At 43.3% G+C, this 24,395-nt stretch overlaps 1 protein-coding gene across 1 annotated transcript in view; it reads left to right on the top strand.

Annotated features, from left to right (window-relative positions):
- LOC144693984 (mediator of RNA polymerase II transcription subunit 12-like protein) overlaps nucleotides 1-24,395 on the top strand; it is a 590,784-nt gene that overhangs the window by 498,732 nt on the left and 67,657 nt on the right. The window contains exons 34-36 of the mRNA XM_078564267.1: nucleotides 1,746-1,855; nucleotides 3,301-3,436; nucleotides 20,119-20,280. Of these exons, the coding sequence (XP_078420393.1) occupies nucleotides 1,746-1,855; nucleotides 3,301-3,436; nucleotides 20,119-20,280 (408 nt within the window). The remainder of the gene's footprint in view (nucleotides 1-1,745; nucleotides 1,856-3,300; nucleotides 3,437-20,118; nucleotides 20,281-24,395) is intronic.

A 24,395-nucleotide genomic window follows, 5' to 3' on the forward strand; every position in this document is an offset into this window, starting at 1 on the left:
GAGGCATAGAATATAGGAGAAGGGAGGTTATGCTGGAACTGTATAAAACGCTAGTTAAGCCACAGCTAGAGTATTGCGTGCGGTTCTGGAATCTGCATTATAGGAAGGATGTGATTGCACTAGAGAGAGCGCAGAGGAGATTTACCAGAATGTTGCCTGGGTTGGAGTGTTCTAGTTATGAGGAGAGACTGGATAAACTGGGGTTATTTTCCTTGGAGCAGAGGAGATTGAGGGGGGACATGATTGAGGTGTATAAAATTATGAGGGTCATAGATAGGATAGACAGGAAGGAACTTTTCCCCTTGGTGGAGGGATCAATAACCAGGGGGCATAGATTTAAGGTAAGGGGCAAGAGGTTTAGAGGGGATATTTGGAAGAATTTTTTCACCCAGAGAGTGGTGAGAATCTGGAACTCAGTGCCTGAAAGGGTGGTAGAGGTAGAAACCCTCATAACATTTAAGAAGTATTTGGATGTGCACTTGCAATACCATGGCATACAAGGCTATGGGCCTAGTGGTGGAAAATGGGATTAGAATAGTTAGGTACTTGTTTGACCAGCGCAGACTCGATGGGCTGAAGGGCCTTTTTCTGTGCTGTAGACCTCTATGACTCTATGATCAGCCTTGATTTTATTGAATAGCAGAGCAGACTCAAGTGGCCATATGGCCTGTCCCTGTTCCTACCACGTTCCCGCTTGTGTTTTAGCTTAGAGAGAGAGAGACGAGCACTCTTGACAGCAAGGTGTTACCATAATTTCAAACACAAGTTTCACTGAGTTTTGACTCGATTTTTGTCATTACATTGCGGGCGTAGAGTTGAGTTTTGTGAATACTTATGGAGACAGCTGCATCTCTCTGGCGGCCAATAAAAATGCTGCCAACCGTGTGGTTTCCTGGGTTTTGGCCTGTGTAAACATAGTCTGAGGTCAAGAATTGAATCCACCCTACAACTTCCAAAAAACTCTCATTTCAGTGTTGTGGAATCTGGTGCACAATATAAACAGGGCTGAGAGCCCAAAAGTATGACTGAACCTCAGTAACATAAAGGGAGCTTCATTTAAACATTATAAGGCTTCGTGTCCCTTGGCACCACTAGTTTATATTTTACTTTCTCTCCCGAACAATCTTCGAAAAGAAATTGGCAAGCACATTCCCTGAAATTGGTCCCACTCAAGAAAAAGGGTTTTCTTCATGAGATCGAGTGTTTGCTTCTTTCCCCCTTCATTAGCTCTCTATTGCTGGAGTTAGCTGGCTGGTGGCAGTGTGCAAATAGTTTGCCAGTTGGCACTAATTTCCCAATCTCTTCCATGGGTTATAAAGATGGCTTCTGTTGAACAGGGGTTTAAAAAATGTTTTCACTGATACAGCAGGGGGAATTATCCTGAGTTTGGGGTTGTGGGTCTAATGTGCAGGCAACGTCTGGCCAAGACAGTACATACGGACACTGGCTGGCAAAGATGGCAAACCATTCTATTTCGTACCATTGATCCCGGTGAATGTAGAAGAGGCAACATCTCCCCAATTCTGATATTGTTAGATGGTGAGAGAATTTCTCTACCATCTTCTGCTCATTCGCGATTTTAAAAATAGCCCCTTACCTCACTGCATTCAAAAATTAAAATAAGGTCTTTATTGGCCTGCTCAGCTAACTCTTCCATTTGAAAAAGAATTGATATTTAATGGAATTGATTGTAAATTATATGTTTCATTCTTGTGGGATAATTGTGTTTGGATCTACCTTTCTAGGTTGGTGGGATGTTTGACACTGTCCAGCGCAGTACCCAATGGACCACAGATTGGGCTCTATTGCTTCTTCAGATAATTACCTCAGGAACTGTTGATGTGCAGACTAACAAGTAATTATTTTTTGTTAATAAAGGATAAATGTTGAACAATTTGAATAACACATGAGAATTTTATACTTTATAACAACAGTGAGATTGACTGCATAGATGATTGGAACATTTTTAAGGTCTAAAAGCTTTGCTAAGTTTTGAAAATGTTCACACATTCGCTGCCGCATAACCTGAACAAGATAGAGGGCATGATGTGGTTTCTATGCGTGATGCTCCTTTTTAATCAACAAGAGGTTCTGACCGACTAATACCCGTCTTTGGCTCAGGTTTTTTTTTATCTTCCAAGATCTCTCTGTTGTTCCTCTTCCCTTTTTCCCCCAGTTTTTTTTAAACCATCCTTGACTCTACCTGCTTCACTTAGTTCTAAGATATTGTGTCGAGTCATAGAAATTTTCAACGCCAAAGGAAGCCTTTTAGGCCTTTGTGTGCATGCTCTACATCGAGCTCTATGACAATGCTATTTACTGTAATCCCACTTTCTTCCTCTCTACGTACCAGCTTTCAACAGAATTTCTGACAACCTTCCACTCATAAGGAGTGAGAACTCTGGCACAATAATTTGCCCACTGGGTCTGCTAGGCTGCACCATGCAAATTAAAACAGGAACCACTGTTAAAACTATAGGTCCTGTGGCCTCACTGGAGACCTCACCATTGCGCTTTGCATGTTGTGTTAGCCCCATATCCTACATCTCTTTGCTTTCTGTTTACAGGAAAGGAAGAGAAGGAGCTGCATTGATCCCTAGCATTCTGAAGCTGAACAGGCTGAGAACAGCCTAGAGACACATGCAATAGCAGGGCCATAGATTAAAAGGGAAAGAAGGTCATAAATTGCCCCCAGTCAAAATTATGAAATCGCTCTTTGCATATAATCTATTTGATTCACCAACATAGCCTAATAATTAAGAGGCGCTACCGAATTCACAGCTTGGTTCTTCAAAGAAATGACCACACCTAAATTTACAGTTTAGTGATAAATCATTGGGGTTGAATTTCAGGGAGGGTTCTCCTGATGGTCCACCATTGCATCAGTGGAAAATCTATGTGAACCCTGGACAAACAACCGATTTGCATGGATCTTGCATTACAGCCGCAGTGGATGCTTGGGAGAACATACCACCCCCACCCCACCCCCCTCCCCAACCACTGCCACCTCTCAGTGACAATTAAAGCCTTTTAATTTTTGAAGCACCCAATGTGAAACTGAGGTAGAATTATAAGTGTTGATTGTCCGGATAAAAGTTTTCAATATTTTCTTTGATCCTGATTACATTTTATTGATGGTACTAATAAAATTCATAAAGGAGCCAAAGTATCATTCTGTCAAGAGGAATAATGCACTTTAGGTTTTTTCTTATACTGTGAAGAATTACCAATTATTGTTGTGGGTGCAGTCCAGTTAAAATTGGGCATGGTCTATTTGACTTTTCTCTTTGGTTTTCCCAGTGAACTCTTCACCACCGTGCTAGACATGCTAGGGGTTTTAATCAATGGGACCCTGGCATCAGATCTATCCAGTGCCTCCCAAGGAGGATCCGAAGAAAACAAACGGGCCTATATGAATTTAGTGAAGAAATTAAAGGTGAGTCAAACGTGTAATTCTTAACCCAAAAAGCAAAATACCGCAGTTATTAGAAATCTGAAATCAAAAGCATGAAATGCTAAAATATTTAGCAGGCCTGGCAGCAGCATTCACACAGAGTGAACCAGAGTTAATGCTTCAGGTCAGTGATCTTTCATTAGAACTCCTGGGTTCTTGTGTAATTTTAATATTTTACGGTGGTTTATTTCAAATACTTCCATCATCCTGGTGACTCTATAGTGCGCTACTTGATGTTCAATTTTGCGGACTTTTATAATATGGTTGCCAGCCCTAACCCCGCACCCCCCATACCGCCCAGCCCCATGCCCAACCCCAACCCCATCCCCAGCTTTCCCGACTCCTTGGTGTTGTTCACAGTAAGTTGACTGATGTGCTGTTTGTAAAAGGCTGGAGCATCACACCATGGAATACATGATGCAGTATTCTTCTGCTACAGCCATTAAGGTTGCAAAGCCTAATTGTGCCAGTACTTTGGTCAGTCAGGTGCTAATTTCAGTTGCTGAGGTAGGTTTGTAGCTTGGTAGGTGCTTGTAGATTTCCAATTCCCCAGGTCAGGTGGGGAGTGGCATGAAATGACTATGTTTTAATACTTTTAAGGCTTTTAAGTGCGGCTGATGCATGGTGTGCCACATGTATAAGGAACATTTCTAATCAATAAGTAAAGCAATCTTGGATATAGCAGTATAGCAATCTGAACTCTCTCCTCCATCCTCACCCCTTTCTTTATCCCCGTTTTTCAATATTCATTTTGTTTTTTAATTTTTATCCACTTATTTTTATTTATATTTATTTTTATTTATATTTATTTTCATTTTTATTAATTGTTTTACCCCCACCTGTTATGCTATTTTCAATCTTTTCCCCACCACCATCCCCTCCCCTCACCCCACCCCCACAAGAGCCATCTGTCACTTGTTCATGTTGTTCTTTCCAGAGTGCTTACCCTTGTCTGGCTATTATCACATTCTGCTTTCTATCCTTAATGCCGCCATCAGCACCTCCTTTAGCCAGTACCACTACCATTAACACCCCTTTGTCCTTTTGGTCATGACATCTTTGTCAATCTCTTCTTTACCTCCACCTATCACTGGCCTTCTATCCAGCTTCACCTGCTCCATGCCCCTTAAACAGTATAAATTTCATCACATTTTTATTTCTCTTTAGCTCTGAAGAAGAGTCATACAGACTCGAAACGTTAACCTTGTCTTTCTCTCCACAGATGCTGTTAGACCCGCCGAGTTTTTCCAACTTTCTCTGTTTCTGTCTGTTTCTGTTTTTGTTTCGGCAATCTTGGACTTTCTTGGCCTTACTTGGGCCACACAGTGGATACCAGTACAATTGCCTGCCGCATGCTCTTTTATTTTGTGCTTCATTGGTTTGCCAATTTGTAATTTGTTTTCTGGGTGACCACAAGATTTCCTTTTGGTTCTTGATTTACTGTGACTAAACCGAGCTTTAAAGTTCTCTGTTTCCAACTGACTGGTAGCATAAATGCCATCTTCTCATGCTGCAGGCCTACAGCTGTGGTTGGTGAACGAATATCAAGGCATCTTATCTCTTCAGATTTCAAATTCCACAATGCTCTTGGGCAGGAGTATATGCTGTGTGATCTGTCCCTTACATATATTCTTCTGCATGCATAGTGATGCTTTGACTTTGAAGAAGGTTTAGTAAATGTGACCTGAGTGTGTTCTTATCAATGATCTGCACTTGGCGAAGTACTTGGTGAGTACAATCGTTACTCATACAGATTAGAACATGACTCATTTTGACTCCAGGCGCAGACCACAATCCTGAATGTTGCATGAGTACAATTAAGTCAGAACCCACAAGGAATCAACAGTTCTGTTCAGATTTTGTGAGACATTCTTGACAAAGTGGCATGGAAGTGTCAGGATGCAGGTTCTAGTGACCATGAAAACTGTCAGGGATTGGGTAAAAATCCATCTGGTTCCCTAATGCCCTTTCGAGAAGGAAATCTGCCATCCTTACCCGGTCTGGCCTACATGTGACCCCAGACCTACAGCAATCTGGTTCACTCTTGACAGCCCTCTGAAATGGCCTAGCAAGCCACTCAGTTCAGGGGCAATTAGGGGTGGGCAACAAATGCTGGCTTTGCCAGCGACCCCCAGATACCATGAAAGAATAAAAAAACTAACAACATGGAAGGAATCTGCATCCCTCGTCTCTCCATTTACCTTCTAATTGCTCCAGTGCCATTACTTAATGTCTCACTACATTCTCTGCAAGCCATGAGACTGTTTGAGGTTGGTGGAAGGTATCCATATGAGGACAAGTTAAATGGGTCAAGTCCACTCTCTTACCTCTGTCACCAGTAACCGAAATATTTGTAAATACTCATTTTAAAACGGAGCTGGAATGTGTCCCATTACAGGATGGTGCAAATGGGACTAACAAAAGAAAGGGATGAACAGCTGCTTTAGGTGTCTGCAATACTGTGCAAGTTAGTGTACTTTAATCAGCCCCTTTGTAACTGATGCTTATAGTAATGGCCAGATAGAGCTATTTGCCCAATACAGGCTGTTGTCTGGGGTACACGGGGATCGTGTAAGAGGTGGGGATTGTAATCTCTACTGAAAAGAAATTAAAATTAATAATATTTGATTACACTTAAAAAGACTATTAATGCATTGATCTCCACATCCAAGCAGGTGATTTTCTCCCAGCCTTTACTTTTGACTGACCACCATTGCCTAGGAATTACATTGTGAGGCACGAGTGCACAAACGCTTAACACGTGTGAACTATCTTCCTCTGCCATTTCAATGGAGACATTTAAAATAGAGCTGTTGACGCTTCTGTTAAGAGTGTTAGAGGCAGAAAACATCATACGGATGCAGTAAATATTTATGTGTTATACTTATGTATGTCTGAGTTGTATAAGGATATCACCGGGGACCTGTCAAACTATATGTGAGCACCATATGTGCCCAATTCTCGTCACCAGGACAGACTGAATTGCGGAAGGCATTACAGAGAAGAGCAATGTGAGTGATCTCTTGGACAGGAGTTTATCATGGGCGTTGGGACTCCAACGTCCGGAGAAAATTTGGGTCCCGAGCCCTCACTTGCCGGCAGTGGGACTGGCTCAGCAATTTTACCAGATGCAGCCTCCTAATTGCCCGTTTTCAGGCTCACCACCCATTTAAGGATAGCCAGCAGGCTCCCAATGCTGCCGGCAGCAATCAGAGGTCCAGCAGCTCTAGAGCCTCGGCAGTCCCATCGGGAGGGGTGTGCGCTGCTGAGGCAGGCCGGAAATCGAGGGGGCACCTGAACATGAAAGCAGCATTGGAAAGTATAAAGTTAAAAATCAGAGGGGTCGAGCAGGTAGGGCCCTCCAGGTGGTCCACTGGGAAGGGGTGGCGTGCAGTGTTCCATGTCTGCAGCCCTTCTTTGGGCTCCAGTGGTCACAGGGTGGCTGCCTCTATAAGATCATAGGAAATAAGGGCAGGAGTAGACCAGTCAGCCCATCGAAACTGCTTCGCCATTCAATAAGATCATGGCTGATCTGATTATGGCCTTGATGCCAATTTCTTGGCCTGTCCTCCATAACCCTTCACTCCCTTGTCAATCAAAAATCAGTCTAACTCTGCCTTGAATCTATTTAATGACCCAGCCTCCGCTTCTGTCTGGGGAAGAGAATTCCAAAGACTCAAGACCCTCTGAGAGAAGAAATTCCTCCTCAACTCCATCTTAAATGGGGGGTCGGGGGGGTTCCTTTGATTTTAAACTGTGCCCCTAGTTCTAAATTGTCCCACGAGAGGAACATCTTCTCAGCACCTACCTTGTCAAGCTCCATCAGAATATTAGATGTTTCAGTAATATCACCTCTCATTCTTCTAAACTCCAATGGGTATAGGCCCAACCTGCTCAACCGTTCCTCTTTACCTTCACCCCAGGAATCAGCCTAGTGAACCTTCTGAACTCCTTCTAGAGCAAGTATATCCTTCCTTATGTAAAGAGACCAAAATTGTACACAATACTCTGGTGCAGTATCAGCAATGCCCTATTGAGTTGTATCAAGACTTCCCTACATTTATACTCGATCATCCAACTTGCAGTAAAGGCCAACATTCCATTTGCCCTCCCAATTATTTGCTGTACCTGCATGTTAACTTCTTGTGATTCATGTACAAGGGCACCCAACTTCCTTTGTACTCCAGCATTCTGCAATCGCTCTCCATTCAAATGGTAATTTAAAAAAAAAATTCTACCTTCAAAGGAGTTGGGCGTCGCTGTCTAGGCCAGCATATATCGCCTGTCCCTAATTGACTTTGAGAAGGTTGTGGTGAGCTGCCTTCTTGGACCGCTGCTGTCCATGTGATGTAGGTACACCCACAGTGCTGTTAGGGAGGCATTTTGACCCAGCGACTGTGAAGGAACGGGGATTCAAGTCAGGATGGTGAGTGGCTTAGAGGGGAACTTGTAGGTGGTGGTGTTCCCATGCATTTTCTGTCCTTGTCCTTCGAGGTGCAAGTTGGGAGGTGCTGTCGAAAGAGCCTTGATGAGTTGCTGCAGTACATTTCATAGATGGCACTCATTGCTGTCAACGTATGTTGGTGGGTGGAGGGAGTTAATGTGGAAGGTGATGGATAGGGTACCAATCAAGCGTGCTGCTTTGTTCTGGATGGTGTTGAGCTTCTTGACTGTCATTGGAGTTGTACTCATCCAGGCAAGTGGGGAGTATTCCATCGCACTCCTGACTTGTGCCTTGTAGATGGTGGACAGGCTTTGGGGAGGCAGGAGGTGAGTTAGCCACTTCAGAATTCCCAGCCTCTAAACTGTTCTTGTAACCACAGTATTTATATGGCTGATCCACTTCAGTTTCTGGTCAATGGTAACCCACAAGATGTTGATAGTAGGGGATTCAGTGATGGTAATGCCATTGAATGTCAAGGAGCGATGGTTAGATTCTCTCTTGTTGGAGATGGTCATTGCCTCACATTTGGGAAGGTAAGCATGCAGGTGCAGCAGGTGGTAAAGAAGGTGAATGGTATGTTGGCCTTCATAGCCAGAGGATTTGAGTACAGAAACAGGGATGTCTTGCTGCAATTGTACAGGCCCTTGGTGAGACCACACCTGAAATATTGTGTGCAGTTTTGGTCTCCTTATCTGAGGAAGGATGTACTTGCTATAGAGGGAGTGCAGCGAAGGTTTACCCAACTGTTTCCTGGGATGGTAGGACTGACATATGAGGAGAGATTGAGTCGATTAGGATTATATTCGCTGGAGTTCAGAAGAATGAGGGGTATCTCATAGATACCTATAAAATTCTGACAGGACTAGACAGGGTAGATGCAGGAAGGATGTTCACGATGGTGGGGGAGTCCAGAACCAGGGGTCACAGTCTGAGGACATGGGGTAGACCATTTAGGACTGATATGAGGAGAAATTTCTTCACCCAGAGAGTGATGAGCCTGTGGAATTCGTTACCACAGAAAGTAGTTGAGACCAAAACATTGTATGTTTTCAAGAAGGAGTTAGATATAGCTCTTGGGGCGAAAGGGATCAAAGGGTATGGGGAGAAAGCGGGAGCAGGCTATTGAGTTGGATAATCAGCCATGAACATAATGAATGGCGGAGTACACTTGAAGGGCCGAATGGTCTACTGCTCCTAGTTTCTATGTTTCTAAATGTTACTTGCACTTGTCAGCCCAAGCCTGGATGTTGTCCAAGTCTTACTGCATATGGACACGGACTGCTTCAGTATCTGAGGAGTTGTGAATAGTGCTGAACATTATGCAATCATCAGCGAACATCCCCACTTCTGATCTTATGACCGAGGGAAGCTGCATCTATGAGGTAGCAGAAGATGGTTGGTCTGAGGACATTACCCTGAGGAACTCCTGCAGCGATGTCCCTGGACTGAGATGGTTGACCTCTAACAACCATAACCATCTTCCTTTGTTCTAGGTATGACTCCAACCAATGCAGAGTTTTCCCATTGACTCCAGTTTTGCTAGGGCTCCTTGATGCCACACTCAGTCAAATGTTGCCTTGATGTCAAGGGCAGTCACTCTCACCTCACCTCTTGCGTTCAGCACTTTTGCCCATGTTTGGACCAAGGCTGTAATGAGGTCAGGAGCTGAGTGGACCTGGCATGACCTAAACTGAGCATGAGTGGTGGGCTATTGCTGTGTAAATGCCACTTGAAAGGACTTTTGACGACACCTTCCATCACTTTCCTGATGATCAAGAGTAGACTAATGGGGTGGTAATTGGCCAGGTTGGATTTTTCCTGCTTTTTGTTGACAGGGCATACTTGGGCAACTTTCCACATTATCAAGTAGAACCCAGTTTTGTAGCTGTACTGGAACAGCTTGGCTAGGGGCACAGCTGGTTTTGGAGCACAAGTATTAAGTACTATTGCCTGAATGTTGCCAGGGCCCATAGCCTTTGCACTTTCCAGTGCTTTCAACTGTTTTTTGAGATAACATCGAGTGAATCAAATTGGGTGAAGATTGGCATGCATGATTCTGCTTTTCTATTCTTCTGGCCAAAGTGGCAACCTCACATTTCCCCACATTATGCTCCGTCGGCCAAACTTTTGCCCACTCACTTAACCTATCTATATCCCTTTGCAGACTCTTTGGACCAGTGGTGGGCAACCTGCGGTTCATCAGGGTTCTGAGCGCTTGTTCTTGACCATTGCCCATGCGGGTTGCCAGATTCCGCTGATTTCCGTCCACGTAGTTTTTTTTCCTAACCGTTGTTACTAAAGTGATACACACGCAAAGCAAGGGCACATGAAGTGAGGTGCGTGCTGATTGCAACAACGTTGAATGTGAGAGACATGCGCTCCCTCGCCTCCAATCAAAGCACTGCTACGGTTCAATTAGCGTGCCCTGCAATGTTATGGTAAATGCTGAACTGCTCAAAGCCCAAAGGGAAACTTGAAACAACTGCCACAACTGTTTTGAAATTTGTATATATTTCAAGATGCGTGCTTTGGATTCAGTAAAAAAGGCCACTAAATCTTATAGGTTCCTGACAAAGCTAAATTAAACCTTTATTAATAGAAGAAATGATTTTAAGCTCATACAGAGATCTACAAATTACTACTACGATAACTTCTAAATCCCCTAACTAATCTAATTCCCAGGGGGGAATTTCCCCCCCCCCAATGGCAGGGGTGGGGGGGTTGTGCGGGGGCAGGCGGGAACCCGTTTGGCGCCTCCGATCGAGTCCGCGCCACCATTCTACGTTGGCCTGCCGAGCATGACGCGTGCCTGGAAGCACTGAACGCTCTCTGTGCGGGCGGGAGGGGGGAGATTCCCTGAGTCGGGGCCTGCACGCCTGCCGAACTGAAAATCTAAATGACGTGTGGTGACGTCGGGACACCCGCCCGACGTCACCACGTGTCATTTTATGTGTCAGCGCGCAGGCCCCGCCCCCGCTTGCCGACCCGAAAATTCTGCCCCCGGTTACATTTTCGTTAAGGCAACAGTAAGACACGTAGATTTTAAAAGACCCAGGCAAAGTAACACATCATACCCTGAACAGTCGGATTCAAAGTGAGCTTTTCTCAGCTTCGGTTCCTTGTAGACAGCAGCTTGAGGCTTAGATACTGGAGGCTTTTCACACTTGTGCCTTCTTTCCCTACACACAACCTCAGCTCCTTTCTACAGATTTCCGCTTTGAATGCAAATTCCCATTGTTTCACTATGTCTTTGGACTTTACTTCTCCAATAATAATCTATCATGGTATCAACTTTACCGGTAATCTTTGGGGAAAAATAAACACACTGTTTCTTAACTTTTTCTGGCTAGGTGAAACATTTCACTCCCTCCTTTGAATTCAAGTTAGTTTGGTTTATTTAAAAATGCAAATGTTCCCTTCACACCTCACATTCTAAAACTTCCCCCATGTTTATCTATTTAACATTTCAAACTGATCTTATCTTCTGATACATCAAAGCCTTCAGACTAGCTGCCTTTAATTCAATTAAGTCCCACACACATACACATACACACACACACAGATAGACACAGACTCCACTATTAGTCTACTTTACAATAAATTCCAATAACATTATGAAAATTACTGTATCTTCCTGACACCCAAATTCTTATTCATGGGCTATTGGTTAGTGCAAATGCCCGATTTCAATCTTGTGGCCCAATGAGATGAAGGAGGGCCACATGTGCGGTCCACTCACTAGCCTGGATTACCCATCACTGCTTTGGATGAAGCTGCCACCCTCATCATGTGGTGAGGTGCTACTCCAATGCTGGGAAGACCACTACCTATCAGAGTCTTTAATTATTTAAATTGTCTGCCAAACCTCCATTCGCCAGCAAGCTGACACTCATTGGGTCCCCAGCGACTGGAATGTGTCAGGAAGCGGTCCCCGTCCCCTGGGGTGGGAAATTCCTGCCCCCTTGTATCAGAGGTCTGAGGAAAGGCTGGCAAAACTTGGACTTTTCAGCCGTTAAAGGAAATGACTTTGAGATTAACTTAAACAAGAGAGGAAATGGTACTGAATTCAAGATAGTAATCTATACAGAATAGTTAAATACAGAATTTTGCTATGAACTAAATTGAGAGTCGGGCAAGGGCCAGGGGCCCTGGTTTCAAATGAGTTAAAATCAGAATTAGAAGCAATACTAAAGCTCTTCCAACACAAAGCGATCAACACGTGAAAGGACCCCCCTCCCACTCCTTCCCACCTGTAGCACAGTGGAAGTAAAATCCCTGGAGACCCTGAAGGCAACAAGATGTTGCAATGGAAGGTGTAGAAAGGCTTTCGGGATGGGTATATTAAGATGAGTCAAATAGTTTTGTCACTGATGAGCTTCTGATGCATAAATTGAGTGACCATTTAGAGAGGGGAATAATACAAACTAATGCAGATGCTGGAAATCTAAAATGAAAACCAAAAATGCTGGAAACATTGAACATGTTTGACAGCTGCTGTGAGGAGAGAAAGTTAGGGTTAGTGTTCCAGGCTAACAGCCTTTCTTCAGGTCATCGAAAGGTTAATCCCGAAATTTCCCTCTTCATAGACGCTGCCTGACTCGTTGATGTCTTCCCAGCATTTCCTTGCTTTTAATTTGGAGAGGAAACTGTTCATTAAAGTTTTTGAGTTGAGTACACACATTTCTGATCAGATTTTACAATGAGGTACTGACACATATGCATTTAATTTTATAGAGAGCTTTTATCTCTGGCTGGCTTTGTGCTCATGTTCACTACTGTTGCTACGATCCCCGTGGAGACCGATAACTTTTAAAAGAAATGAATCTCCATGAAGCCAATGGAAAACAAACCAATGGACAAGACTTCACTTGTTAAATTTTTTATTGTAACAAACCAACTAAAATCAACATAATTCAAAGGTTAAATAAACAGGTGAGGGATATTTCAAAAAAGAAAGGTAGATTTCACTTTAAACAGTCGATGCAACAAAGATACATCATGTACGTATGAACATACGAAATAGGAGCAGAAGTAGGCCATTCAGCCTCTTGAGCCTGCTCCGTCATTCAATAAGATCATGGCTGATCTGTTTGTGTTTGGAATTCCACATTTCCATCTACCCCTGATAACCTTTGATTCCCTTGCCTAACAAGAATCTATCTACCTCGGCTTTAAAAATATTCAATGACCCCACCTCCACCTACTGAGGCAGAGAATTCTGAAGTTGCACAGCCCTCTGAGAGAAAAAAATTCTCCTCATTTCTGCCCTAAAAGGGCAACCCCTAATTTTTATAACAGGGTCTTATATATTTCAGAAGGAGGTTCTGCATAGTCAGTATGAGAAGCTAGTTACCAAATTAAGAAGCAGAACCTCAAAGGTAATACTCTCTGGTTTATTATCTGAGCCATGTGCAAATTGGCATAGGTCAAATAAGATTAGAGAGATGAATGCATGGCTCAAAGACTGGTGTGGGGGAAGTGGTTTCCAGTTTATGGGGCACTGGTACCAGTACTGGGGAAAGTGGAAGCTGTTCTGTTGGGACGATCTACACCTGAACCATGCTGGGATGAGTGTTCTTGCGAATCGCATAGCTAGGGAAGTAGGAAGGGTTTTAAACTAAACAAGGGCGGTCAGGGATCAAGCTTTTTAATGAAAAAGCATATAACTACGCAAAGATGAGTGTCAGGTCAGATGATTGGTCAGAATATAAAGAATGGCAGAGAATGACTGAAAGGTTAATCAGTAGTAAGAAATTAGAGTATGAGAGGAAGCTAGCTAGAAATGTAAAAATGGATAGCAAGAGTTTCTACAGGTGTTTAGAAAGGAACAATATAAGTCAAGTGAGTGTAGGTCCCCAGAGAGTGACAATGGGGAGTTAATAGTAGATAATAAGGAAATGGTCGATGAAATGAATAAATATTTTGCTTCTGTCTTCACTATAGAGGATACAAAAAACATTCCAACTGTAAATCAGAAAGTGGAAGGGAGAGGGGGAACTTGGTGAAATTACAATCACTAGGGAAGAGATACTGAGCAAACTGATGGAGCTTCGGACTGACAAGTCTCTGGGTCTTAAAATAGGTGGCTAATGAGGTAGTAGATGCATTGGTGTTAATTTTCCAAAATTCGCTAGATTCTGGAAAGGTTCCATCAGATTGGAAAGTAGCAAATATAACCCCTCTATTGAAGAAGGGAAGGAGGCAGAAAACGCTAAACTATAGGCCAGTTAGCTTCACATCTGTCCTAGGGAAGGTGTTAGAATCGATCATTAAAGAGGTTATAGCTGGGCACTTAGTGATCTCAAGGTAATCAGGAAGAGTCAGCATAGTTTTGTGATAGGGAAATCATGTTTAAACAATTTACCAGAGTTATTTGAAGGAGTAACATGCAATGTAGAAAAAAGGGAGCCTGTAGATGTCCTGTACTTGGATTTCCAGAAGGCATTTGATAAGGTGCTACATCAAAGGTTATTGCGAAAAGCAAAAGCTCGTGGTGTAGGGGGTAAGATATAAGCATGGATATAAGATTGGCTGGCTGGCAGAAAACAGAGAGTATGTATAAATGGGCATTTTTCTGATTGGCAGGATGTGATAAGTGGAGCCCTGCAGGGGGCTGTGCTGGGGCCTCAACTTTTTACAATTTTTATTAATGACTTAGTTGAGGGGATGAAGGCACAATAGCTAAATTTGCAGATGGTGCAAAAATATGGAAGAATGTTGTGTAGAGGACATTAGGAGGTTGCAGACCGATATAGATAGATTGAGTGAGTGGGAAAAATATGGCAGATGGAATATAATGTGGGAAAATGTGAAGTTGTTCACTTTGGCAGGAAGAATAAAAAAACAGAGTGTTACTCAAAAGGAGGACGGCTGTAGAATTCAGAGGTGCAGAGGGATCTAGGTGTTCTAGTGCATGAGTCACAAAAAGTTAGTATGCAGGTACAGCAAGTAATTAAGAAGGCTAATGGAATGCTATCCTTTTATTATGAGAGAAATTAAACTTAAAAATAAGGACGTTATGTTTCAGCTATACAGGGCATTGGTGAGGCTACATCTTGAATATTGTGTGCAGTTTTGGTCGTCTTATTTAAGGAAGGATGTAAATACGTTGGAGGCGATTCGAAGGAGGTTTACTAGATTGTTGCTTGGAAGGAGCAGACTGTCTTATGAGGAAAGGTTGGACAGGCGGGGCTTGTTTCCACTGGAGTTTAGAAGAGTGAGGGGTGACTATGCAGAACCTCCTTTCATAAGGATCCTTGTCCTGCCTATGTCATTGGTACCTATGTGGACCACAACAACTGGATCCTCTCCCTACCACTGCAACATCCTCTCCAGCCCTGTGCAGGTGTCCCTGAACCCTGGCACCGGGCAGGCAACACAGCCTTCTGGACTCTCGCTCCTTGCAGCAGAGAACAGTGTCAACCCCCTTACTATATCGTCTCCTACTACCGCTACATTCCTTTCTTCTCCTCTTGCTTGAATGGCTCCCTGTACCATAGTGCCATGGCCAGCCTGCTCATCCACCTTGCAGACCTCACTTCCGTCCACACAGGCTGTGAGCACATCAAACCTGTTTGACAAGTGTAAAGCCTGAGGCTTCTCCATTACTGTCTGCTCAGTCCCATTACCTGCCTCACTCATGGTCGCGTCCTCCTGTCCCTCACTGATGACATAAATACACAACCCTATTCTAAGAGGTGTGACTGTCTTCTGGAACAAAGCGTCCAGGTATTTCTTCCACTCCCTTATGTTGTGCAATGTCTGCAGTTCGGGGCAGATGTGTTTGTCCTGGATCACCTTGGTGTCCAAAAGTCCTCACGTTCCACAGCTGCCACATAACACCAATTTAATTACTCACTTAATTAACTTAGATTAATTCTTATGTATACTACACCTCATGCGGTTTGAAAAGCTTGTCCCTTTTATAGACCCTCTGATGAGTCACTAGCGAGTTTAGCTTCCTGCTACAGTAATTTGCACCACTTGAACCAACTGCTTTCAGGCGATTGACAGATAACTGCCTCTCTAGGCAGTTCTCTACTTAACAAGCTAACATCTAACTTAAAGGTTAGTAGTATGTCAGATCTTGATTCTTAATCTGTAGTTAAAACCTGAAAAGGACTTACCAGAGTTCACCACGTCAACCTAATTTGCTACTCACAGTCTCTGTCTCACTCCAGCGTAGTAGCCTGTCTCCTCACGCACCCCTTACTGATGTAGTTATAAGCATGCGCGTTACTTCCTGCACAGATATGGGCCCATGTGCATTTCTAACTCGACCTCCACTATGTAGGATCTCTCACTTCCCACTCTATCATTTCGGCCCTTGAGTTGCATTCACCAGGACTCATATTCCATCAGATGTCCCCAAACACTGTTAACGCAACAAGGCACATGTCTATGAACCCTCTCTCACTCGGATCACAGTGCTGATGGCACAGAATCCCCAAAGCCTCCCTTCTCCATCCCTTTGAATGCACTAGTGGGCTCCAGCAACACTGAAACAGCAGCAATGAGTCTATATCCAATCCACAATCCCTTGCTCTTCCTGTCTTCAGCTTTCAGCTCTTCCCAACTATATAACACACAGTAACAGTCTCTGCTCTATTCTCAGAGACTCTGCTTCAGCACCAGGATCTGTTCAAAAGCTGTCAAACAGAAAACGGTTCCATTTGGAGAGAACCTTCCTTGTTTCCTCTTTTAACACGCATTCTCAGCGTGTTCTGAACTGCCATTCAGAAAACACAGGCTGGCCCAAACCCACTGCAGTTAGCTTTCTATTTACCCTTTGCTTCTTAGCTGCTCATCCCCATGGCAACCTCAGGTCACATGGGCAATTTTTAGAACCTAATTATGTCATAATCAGGAAACCAATACCCTCTGTCAGATCACTCCCTAATTCATTTTGGTCTCAAAGGGACATCGCACAAAAGAAAATACAGGCTTTTCCCAGCACGTGGGTCATCGCATTCTGTTGAACAGGGCCATTGACTGTGCTGTTATGAATCCCACCAGCATGTACCCTCAGGAAAATGTGCCACCATTTCAATCTATCCTAGAACTTTGTCCTTTGACTTCTAAAACCAAAGTTCAGCGAAAAAGTTCAAATCCAAACCGGATAGTTTCAGTACTAAAGCCTTCAATTTCAAACAGCTGTTAATATACTGAATGTAATGTATTTGGCTAGTTTCAGCCTAGTTCCCAGTAAGCACAGAACATTCCACAAAATTGGCACAGAAGGTACTACACTGGCCAAATTAAAGTGATGAACATTTAGAAAACTGTTGGACAGCGTTTTACAGATTATTGTTAAACACATTTTTGGACTGCTCCCAAGGTACCTGATCTCAGTGTGGCTGTATGAGCATCGATTGTCTGTATATGGTTCTTCCAGATGTCTGTCTGGCTACAAAGACCATGTGTGCACTCCAGTAATTTCTAGGATTGCTTCATGAACTTCTATTCAGTTGCACATTTTAAACAGTTGAGTAATGGAAATCTGACATTTTGAAGTGTATGTGGCACTTTTTCTTTTTGCCATCACATGTTCTTCTCCAGCTGAGAGTGCGTGCAGTGGACTTGCTACTCGCCTGCTGCTGACGCCTTCTTTGGAACCGTGTTCGTGGTGTATGATCTGGAAGGACTCACTTTACGCAGCCTTCCCTATTCTCTCGCTTGCTGCCTCCTGACACGGTTTACCACGCTGTAGGCGTGCAGTCATTAGCCCTGTTCTGCCTTACGTTAGTAGTTTATCAAAGCATCACTCGTTTAAAAAAAAAACACTGTGGGTGCTGGTAATCTGAAATAAAAGCAAAACATGCTGAAAACACTCAGCAGGCCAGGCAGCATCTGCGGAGAGAAACGGAGCTAATGGGCGGAATCTTCCAGCCCCTCACGCTGGCCTTCTGGTCCCACCGATGTGAATGGAGGTTTCAATGGCTCATTGACCCCGCCTTACGGGAGCTGACCGCGGTGGGGTTGGGGGAGGGGGTGGGGGGGTGGTGGCACATTTTCCTAAGGGTACATGCTGGTGGGATTCATAACAGTACAGTCAATGGCCCTGTTCAACAGAATGCGATGACCCACGTGCTGGGAAAAGCCTGTATTTTCTTTTGTGCGATGTCCCTTTGAGACCAAAATGAATTAGGGAGTGTTCTGAAAGAGGGTATTGGTTTCCTGATTATGACATAATTAGGTTCTAAAAATTGCCCGTGTGACCTGAGGTTGCCATGGGGATGAGCAGCTAAGAAGCAAAGGGTAAATAGAAAGCTAACTGCAGTGGGTTTGGGCCAGCCTATGTTTTCTGAATGGCAGTTCAGAACACGCTGAGAATGCGTGTTAAAAGAGGAAACAAGGAAGGTTCTCTCCAAATGGAACCGTTTTCTGTTTGAATGATGAAAGGTCATCCTGACCTGAAATACTAACTCTGTTTCACTCCACCGATGCTGCCTGACCTGCTGAGTATTTTGAGCATGTTTTTGTTTTTTATTTCTATTTATTCAAGTGGTTCACAACCACTTAAACTTTGCGTAGATCAAAGTGTCGCTAATTATATTTAGCCAAGGTGCGTTTTACCAAAGACGTAAATGCAAAGTGCTTTATCATTTCAACAACCACCCTTTCATTCCTGTCAATAACATCGCCACTCATCACTCACAAGTGCTTGTGGGCTGAAGGGAACCCATGGCTGAGCAATGCGAAGCAGAACAGCAGTACGGACAGGAGGCAGATTGACAGAGAGATCTGTGCTCCACCCATCTCGTGTCCCAAAGTCCTGTATGACCCATATAAAATAATTCAGGGGTCATGGTCCAGTTGTATATTGTCATTGCACAGGCAAACAGCATTCCATAGTTTCAATCACTCCTACAAACAGTCTAAGCATCTTAGTTTTATGTGAGTGGACTCACTCTGCTTTATATCTATTAACTGGCATGATAGCAAAACCTGAGACCTGTTACCATAATGCTCCCTTTTGACCTGGATTCATGTCTTCTGCTCATGTACTGCTTCAGTCCTTCCAAAGGCAGATCGACAAAAAATACGAGTGCTCTGGTATGAATTGATAAGCTGCTTTATTTGACAATAAGGTGAACAGACAGAGGAGGCAGAGAGGTCTTCTGGCGTAGTGGGTAGCATCCCTGGCTCTGAGCCAAAAGCTCTGGTTCAAGCCCCACTCCAGGACTCGATGGCCAAGGAAGGTGCATTCATCATGTGGCCAAACAGGTTGAGTGTCAGCCAAAGGCAGGCGGTGAGAGAGGGAGAGATTCCATGTGATGGAAAGGGCCTCTGCCATCACTGTCCATAGCTCCGTGCTGTAGAGTGTATTTTGCTGCAGCACTTTGAACTCTGAGTGAACTGTAACACTACCGCCACCGCCACAGAGAAACCGTTACAATCAAAACTCAATTATTTCACTTCACTTCCAATGCGTCAATCAGATAATGAGTGTGTAATGCTGTTCTGTGTTAGTAGGTTATCTTACTTGTGGTTTCAGAATTACCTAATTTCTTTGCAATTACTGACATTCAGAAACCAGACCCCTGGATTTTGTCCGTCAGCCCAGGGTACACCCTTCTCTCTCTTTCCCCGTCTTTGCTTGATCTCAATGCCAGTTTTCATCTGACTTCCTGTCCCAACCCAAAAGCGGAACCTTCGTCCTAATTTGACTGCGCTACGTGAATGCAGAAGCGTGGAGCTGTTACGGCAGCAAAGAATGTGAATGATCACCGGAATGTTTAACCTTTCCTCCATCGTCTTCAGCTGGCTGGCTTAAGACACCAGGTTTGAATTTTAATTTGCACCTCCCAGTCCTACTGCCCTGTAAATTTAAGGTCTTAAGGACTAAGTCTACTTCAAAAGATACATCACACTGATACACCTCCTTGTGGTGGCATAGCTGGATATCCTGACATCAGCTCAACACCATCTGAGCGCTAACTTCCAGCAGAAGTAAGATACAGATTATCTCCATCTCCATCTCCATGTCGTCACTCATTCCATAACTTTGAACTGGGCATGATCTAAGCTGCAGGTTAAGATCATTTTTAAACTTCTTTAATTACAAAAGTCTCCTTGGTGAATAACAGTAGTTTGAGGGGACTATTAGTCAGCCATCCCCTTCTCAGTTAAAGTTATGTGAAATGCCTTTTCCAGTGGGCCTCAGAGTGACACATTATAGCACCTAATATGATTTTCTCTATTTTTCTTTTTCTGTCAGAAAGAACTTGGTGATAAACACTCAGAAAGCATCGACAAAGTACGTCAGCTGCTGCCGTTACCAAAGCAAACCTGCGATGTCATTACTTGTGAGCCAATGGGATCTTTGATTGACACGAAAGGCAACAAAATTGCGGGATTTGACTCCATTGACAAAAAACAGGCAGGTATTGTGTGATGAGAGTAAAGCAGTGAACTTGATCCAAGGCTATGCTTACTATTTCTCGCATTTTTTTAAGGTAGTAGTTCTCAGATTTTTTTGGTTGAAGAACCCCTTTTCAAATAGAGTAGTAATCATGGGCCCCCTAAGTTATAAGACCGTGTAATACTTATGGTATGAAAGTGCTGCATTAAAATAATATTTAATATATATTTTTAAGGAAGCTGGTACTTACTTACAGACATCGGTGAGATGAATGCACCTGCCCCACACTGCAGAGTCTATGGCCGGAACTTTCCAGTCCCACATGCCAGCGGGATCTTCCGTTCCCACCAATGTAAACTGAGATTTTAATGGCTCACCGGCCCCATTGCAGGGGATCCCGCCATGGCGGGGGTGGGGGGGTGACAGGGGCTGGAAAGTTCCAGCCTATCTATGGGAGGTGCACAGAGAGAACAGAAGCTTAGGGAAAGCATGAAGAACGAGCACAAAAGGCCCTACGTAGTGGACCCCTGGGAGGTCTCTGAAGGGCTCCCAGGAACTGACGGATTCCAGTTTGAGAAACACTATGTTAAAGGACGCTACTGATCCAATGGGATCTCTACTCTGAAAACTCTCTTCTTATGCTACAGCTTTTCAAAGATGAGAAGATTTCTCCCCGGTGTCTTGGCCAACACTTACCCCTCAACCAATACGTCTGAAACAAATTATCTGGTCGTTATCGCATTCTTGTTTGTGGGAGCTTGCTGTGCACAAATTGGCTACCACATTTCCTACATTACAACAGCTTTAAAAAGTACTTAATTATCTGTAAATCGTTGGGATGACCTGAGGTTGTGAAAGATGCTATATGAATGCAAGTCTTTTTTTATTCATTCATGGGATGTGGCGCATCCACAAATGCTAGGCCAGCATTTATTGCCCATCCCTAATTGCCCTTAAGAAGGTGGTGGTGAGCTGCCTCCTTGAACTGCTGCAGTCCATGTGGTGTAGGTACACCCACAGTGCTGATAGGAAGGGAGTTCCAGGATTTTGACCCAGTGACAGCGAAGGAACAGCAATATATTTCCAAGTCAGCGTAGTTGAGTGCCTTGGAGGGGAACTTCCACGTGGTGGTGTTTCCATCTATCTGCTGCTCTTGTCCTTCTAGGTGGCAGTGGTCATGGGTTTGGCAGGTGCTGTCTGTGGAGCCTTGTTGAGTTCCTGCACTGCATCTTGTAGCTGGTATACACTGCTGCCACTGTATGTTGGTGGTGGAGGGAGTGACTGTTTGTGGATGGGGTGCCAATCAAGTGGAGTGAGAAACCGAGTTAACATTTCAGGTCAATGGCCTTTTATTGGAACTCCTTGCTCTTGCTTTTGCTTTCCTTTCTTATCTTGGCTGTAATGACAGAGCCGCCTTATAGACGATGATTTTAGACCAACACTTAATGTGGCATCCCTGACTCCATTATTTAATTGTAGCTGTTAATTGTTTATTTTCAATGGGTTAATCTCTACATTAAAGGAGCAGTCATAGCAATGTCAAAAAGCTCAAATCTGGCTATCCGAAAACTGGCGATGTCCGCTAATCAGACATTTTTGCCATAGAGAACTTTACTGTTTGAGCCTTTGCACACTGGTTTTTGTCTGTTTGAAAAACACTTGCCCAAATGAAGGTCCACAAAGAAAACAATAAATTAATTTGAGTAAAGCAAATTTGAGTAGGCTGACATTTTTGAAATGGTGCGCTGATCAGGCGCTGGACAGATTGAGCCCCACTCTGGATCGGTTCTAGCTTAGAGCACGAGGCATCTATCGTTGCTTGCTCCCTCTGATTCTGATTGGCAACACGCCCTCAAAAATGTAAAATGACAGACGCAAACTGCTACCTGAGGATCGCGATTGCACGAGAACTGAATGTAAACCAGATGTATTGAACTCGGTGACTGAATCTATCGCGGTCACAACACGGGTCACTTTGAACTAAGATAAAAGCAAAATACTGCGGATGCTGGGAATCGGAAACAAAAACAGAAAATGCTGGAAAAAACTCAGCAGGTCTGACAGCATCTGTGGAGAGGTAAAAACAGAGTTAACGTTTCCAGTCCATATGACTCTTCTTCAGAGCTGCTTCAGGGTTACTTTGAATGCCGCGCCAGGTCGGACATGCAAAGTCCGGGAAAATTTGAAAACCCGCACATTCTCAGTCCTGCGCATGCCAGATTTGGGGTATTTATAACTTTATCACCAAAAAGAACTTCTCAGCTTGTGTCTCTTGCAGCATGAATAGAAAGAAATGTGTGGGTAAGGACATAGTAACAATAAATCAGAGAGTAGCTATGCACTTTAACGACAACGCTTTGCAGGGAGAAACACTGTAGCCAGGAGCCTTTAATATTAAGGGGAGGCGGTGATGTTATGACGTGGCAGATGACGTGTACCAGGTGGACCAAATCCACGAGGGAAACTTGGTTGCGCTATCACAACAGTTTTGCAATTTGTATTTATTACAAGAAGATGTGTGCACTGAATTCAGAAGTAATAAGTGCACCAAGACCATTAGAGATTTAAAAAAAAAAATCAATTAAAACATTTATTAACAAAGTAAAAGATGTCAAATGCATACATAAGACTACAATTACTGCTATAATAACTCCTAAAATTCCCAATTCACCTAACTCCCAGTTACACTCCCTTTAAGGTGACTATCCAAAGAAGATTTTAGATTTCAAACAAACTCAGCAAGTTAACACAATACACTGGGCAGTGGAATTCCAAATGGCTTTTCTCCAGCTTCAGTTTCAGTAGACAGCAGAATTATGCACAAATGCTGGAGGGTTCATTAAGGCTTTTTACACATTCCTGTTAGATCTTACATGACCTTCTCCTGACACACAGCCTTTCATTCTCCTTTATATATGTTTCTCTCATTTTAATATGTAAATTCTATTGTTCCATCCATCTTTAAACTGTATCTCCCTCATAGTATAAAAACTTTCATGTTGTCACAATATGTTGTCAGTAACCTTTGGAAAAAATAAACACATTCCTTAGCCTTGCTTATCTGGCTAGTTGTAAACAGACTAAAATCCTTTTGAAATTCAAATCTCCCTTCATTTATCTGAAAATGCTAATTCCCTTCACACCTTACATGCTAAACCAGCTTCTGTGTTTACTCATTAGCATGTCAAACACCTAGCCTCTTTTGATGATTTAAACTTGCAATCTGCTTGACTCCAAATGTAACTGAATCACACACACACACACAGATGCAACTATACTTACCCCCATAAACCTACTTCACAATAAATCAGAAAAACATTATGAAAATTACTATACTTTCATGACAGTGGCGTAGTGGTATTGCCACTGGACTAGTATTCTAGAGACCCAGGGGTAATGCTCTGTGGACCTGGGTTCAAATACCTCCACATCAGATGGTGGAATTTGAATTCAATAAAAATCTGGAATTAACAGTCTGATAATGACCACAAAACCATTGCGGGTAAAAAATCCATCTGGTTCACTAATGCCATTTAGTGAAGGAAATCTACTGTCCTTACCTGGTCTGGCCTACATGTGACCCCAGACCCACAGCAATGTGGTTGACTCTTAACTGCCCTGTGAACAAGGCCAATTAGGGATGGGCAATAAATGCTGGTCTAGCATGCATGAACAAATACATATTAAAAAAATATTTTCTTGTCTGCTTACTCTACTATTTTCTTTCCTCATCATCTGAAGGTTGATAGAGAGAGAGAGAGAGACAGATAATTGGTTTATTGAAAATCATCATGATGGCAGGTGCCGAATTATGGTGATGATACAAATATAAGAAGTAATCATGATTCATAACATAGTTATAGACAATCATTAAAGCAAAAATAAAGGATAAGATAATGAAAGGATTGAACAATTATGAACATTTCGGTATACAGATAATTACAATGCCTTACAATGTGCATGTCTCCTTAATTTGCAGAATTAAATGAAAGGTCAACTGCACTCTGAATTTTGTGTTAATTCCTTGCCAGCAGTACACTTGCATGGAGGTCAGGTGTCCTCCAGTACCTGACCCACGTTTCAGTCTTGATAGTGGGTGTTGTGAGGCAATTCACTGTGGGAGGGTCAACCAT

The sequence above is a fragment of the Cetorhinus maximus genome, chromosome 19 (assembly GCF_964194155.1).
Source record: "Cetorhinus maximus chromosome 19, sCetMax3.hap1.1, whole genome shotgun sequence".
NCBI lineage: Eukaryota > Metazoa > Chordata > Chondrichthyes > Lamniformes > Cetorhinidae > Cetorhinus > Cetorhinus maximus.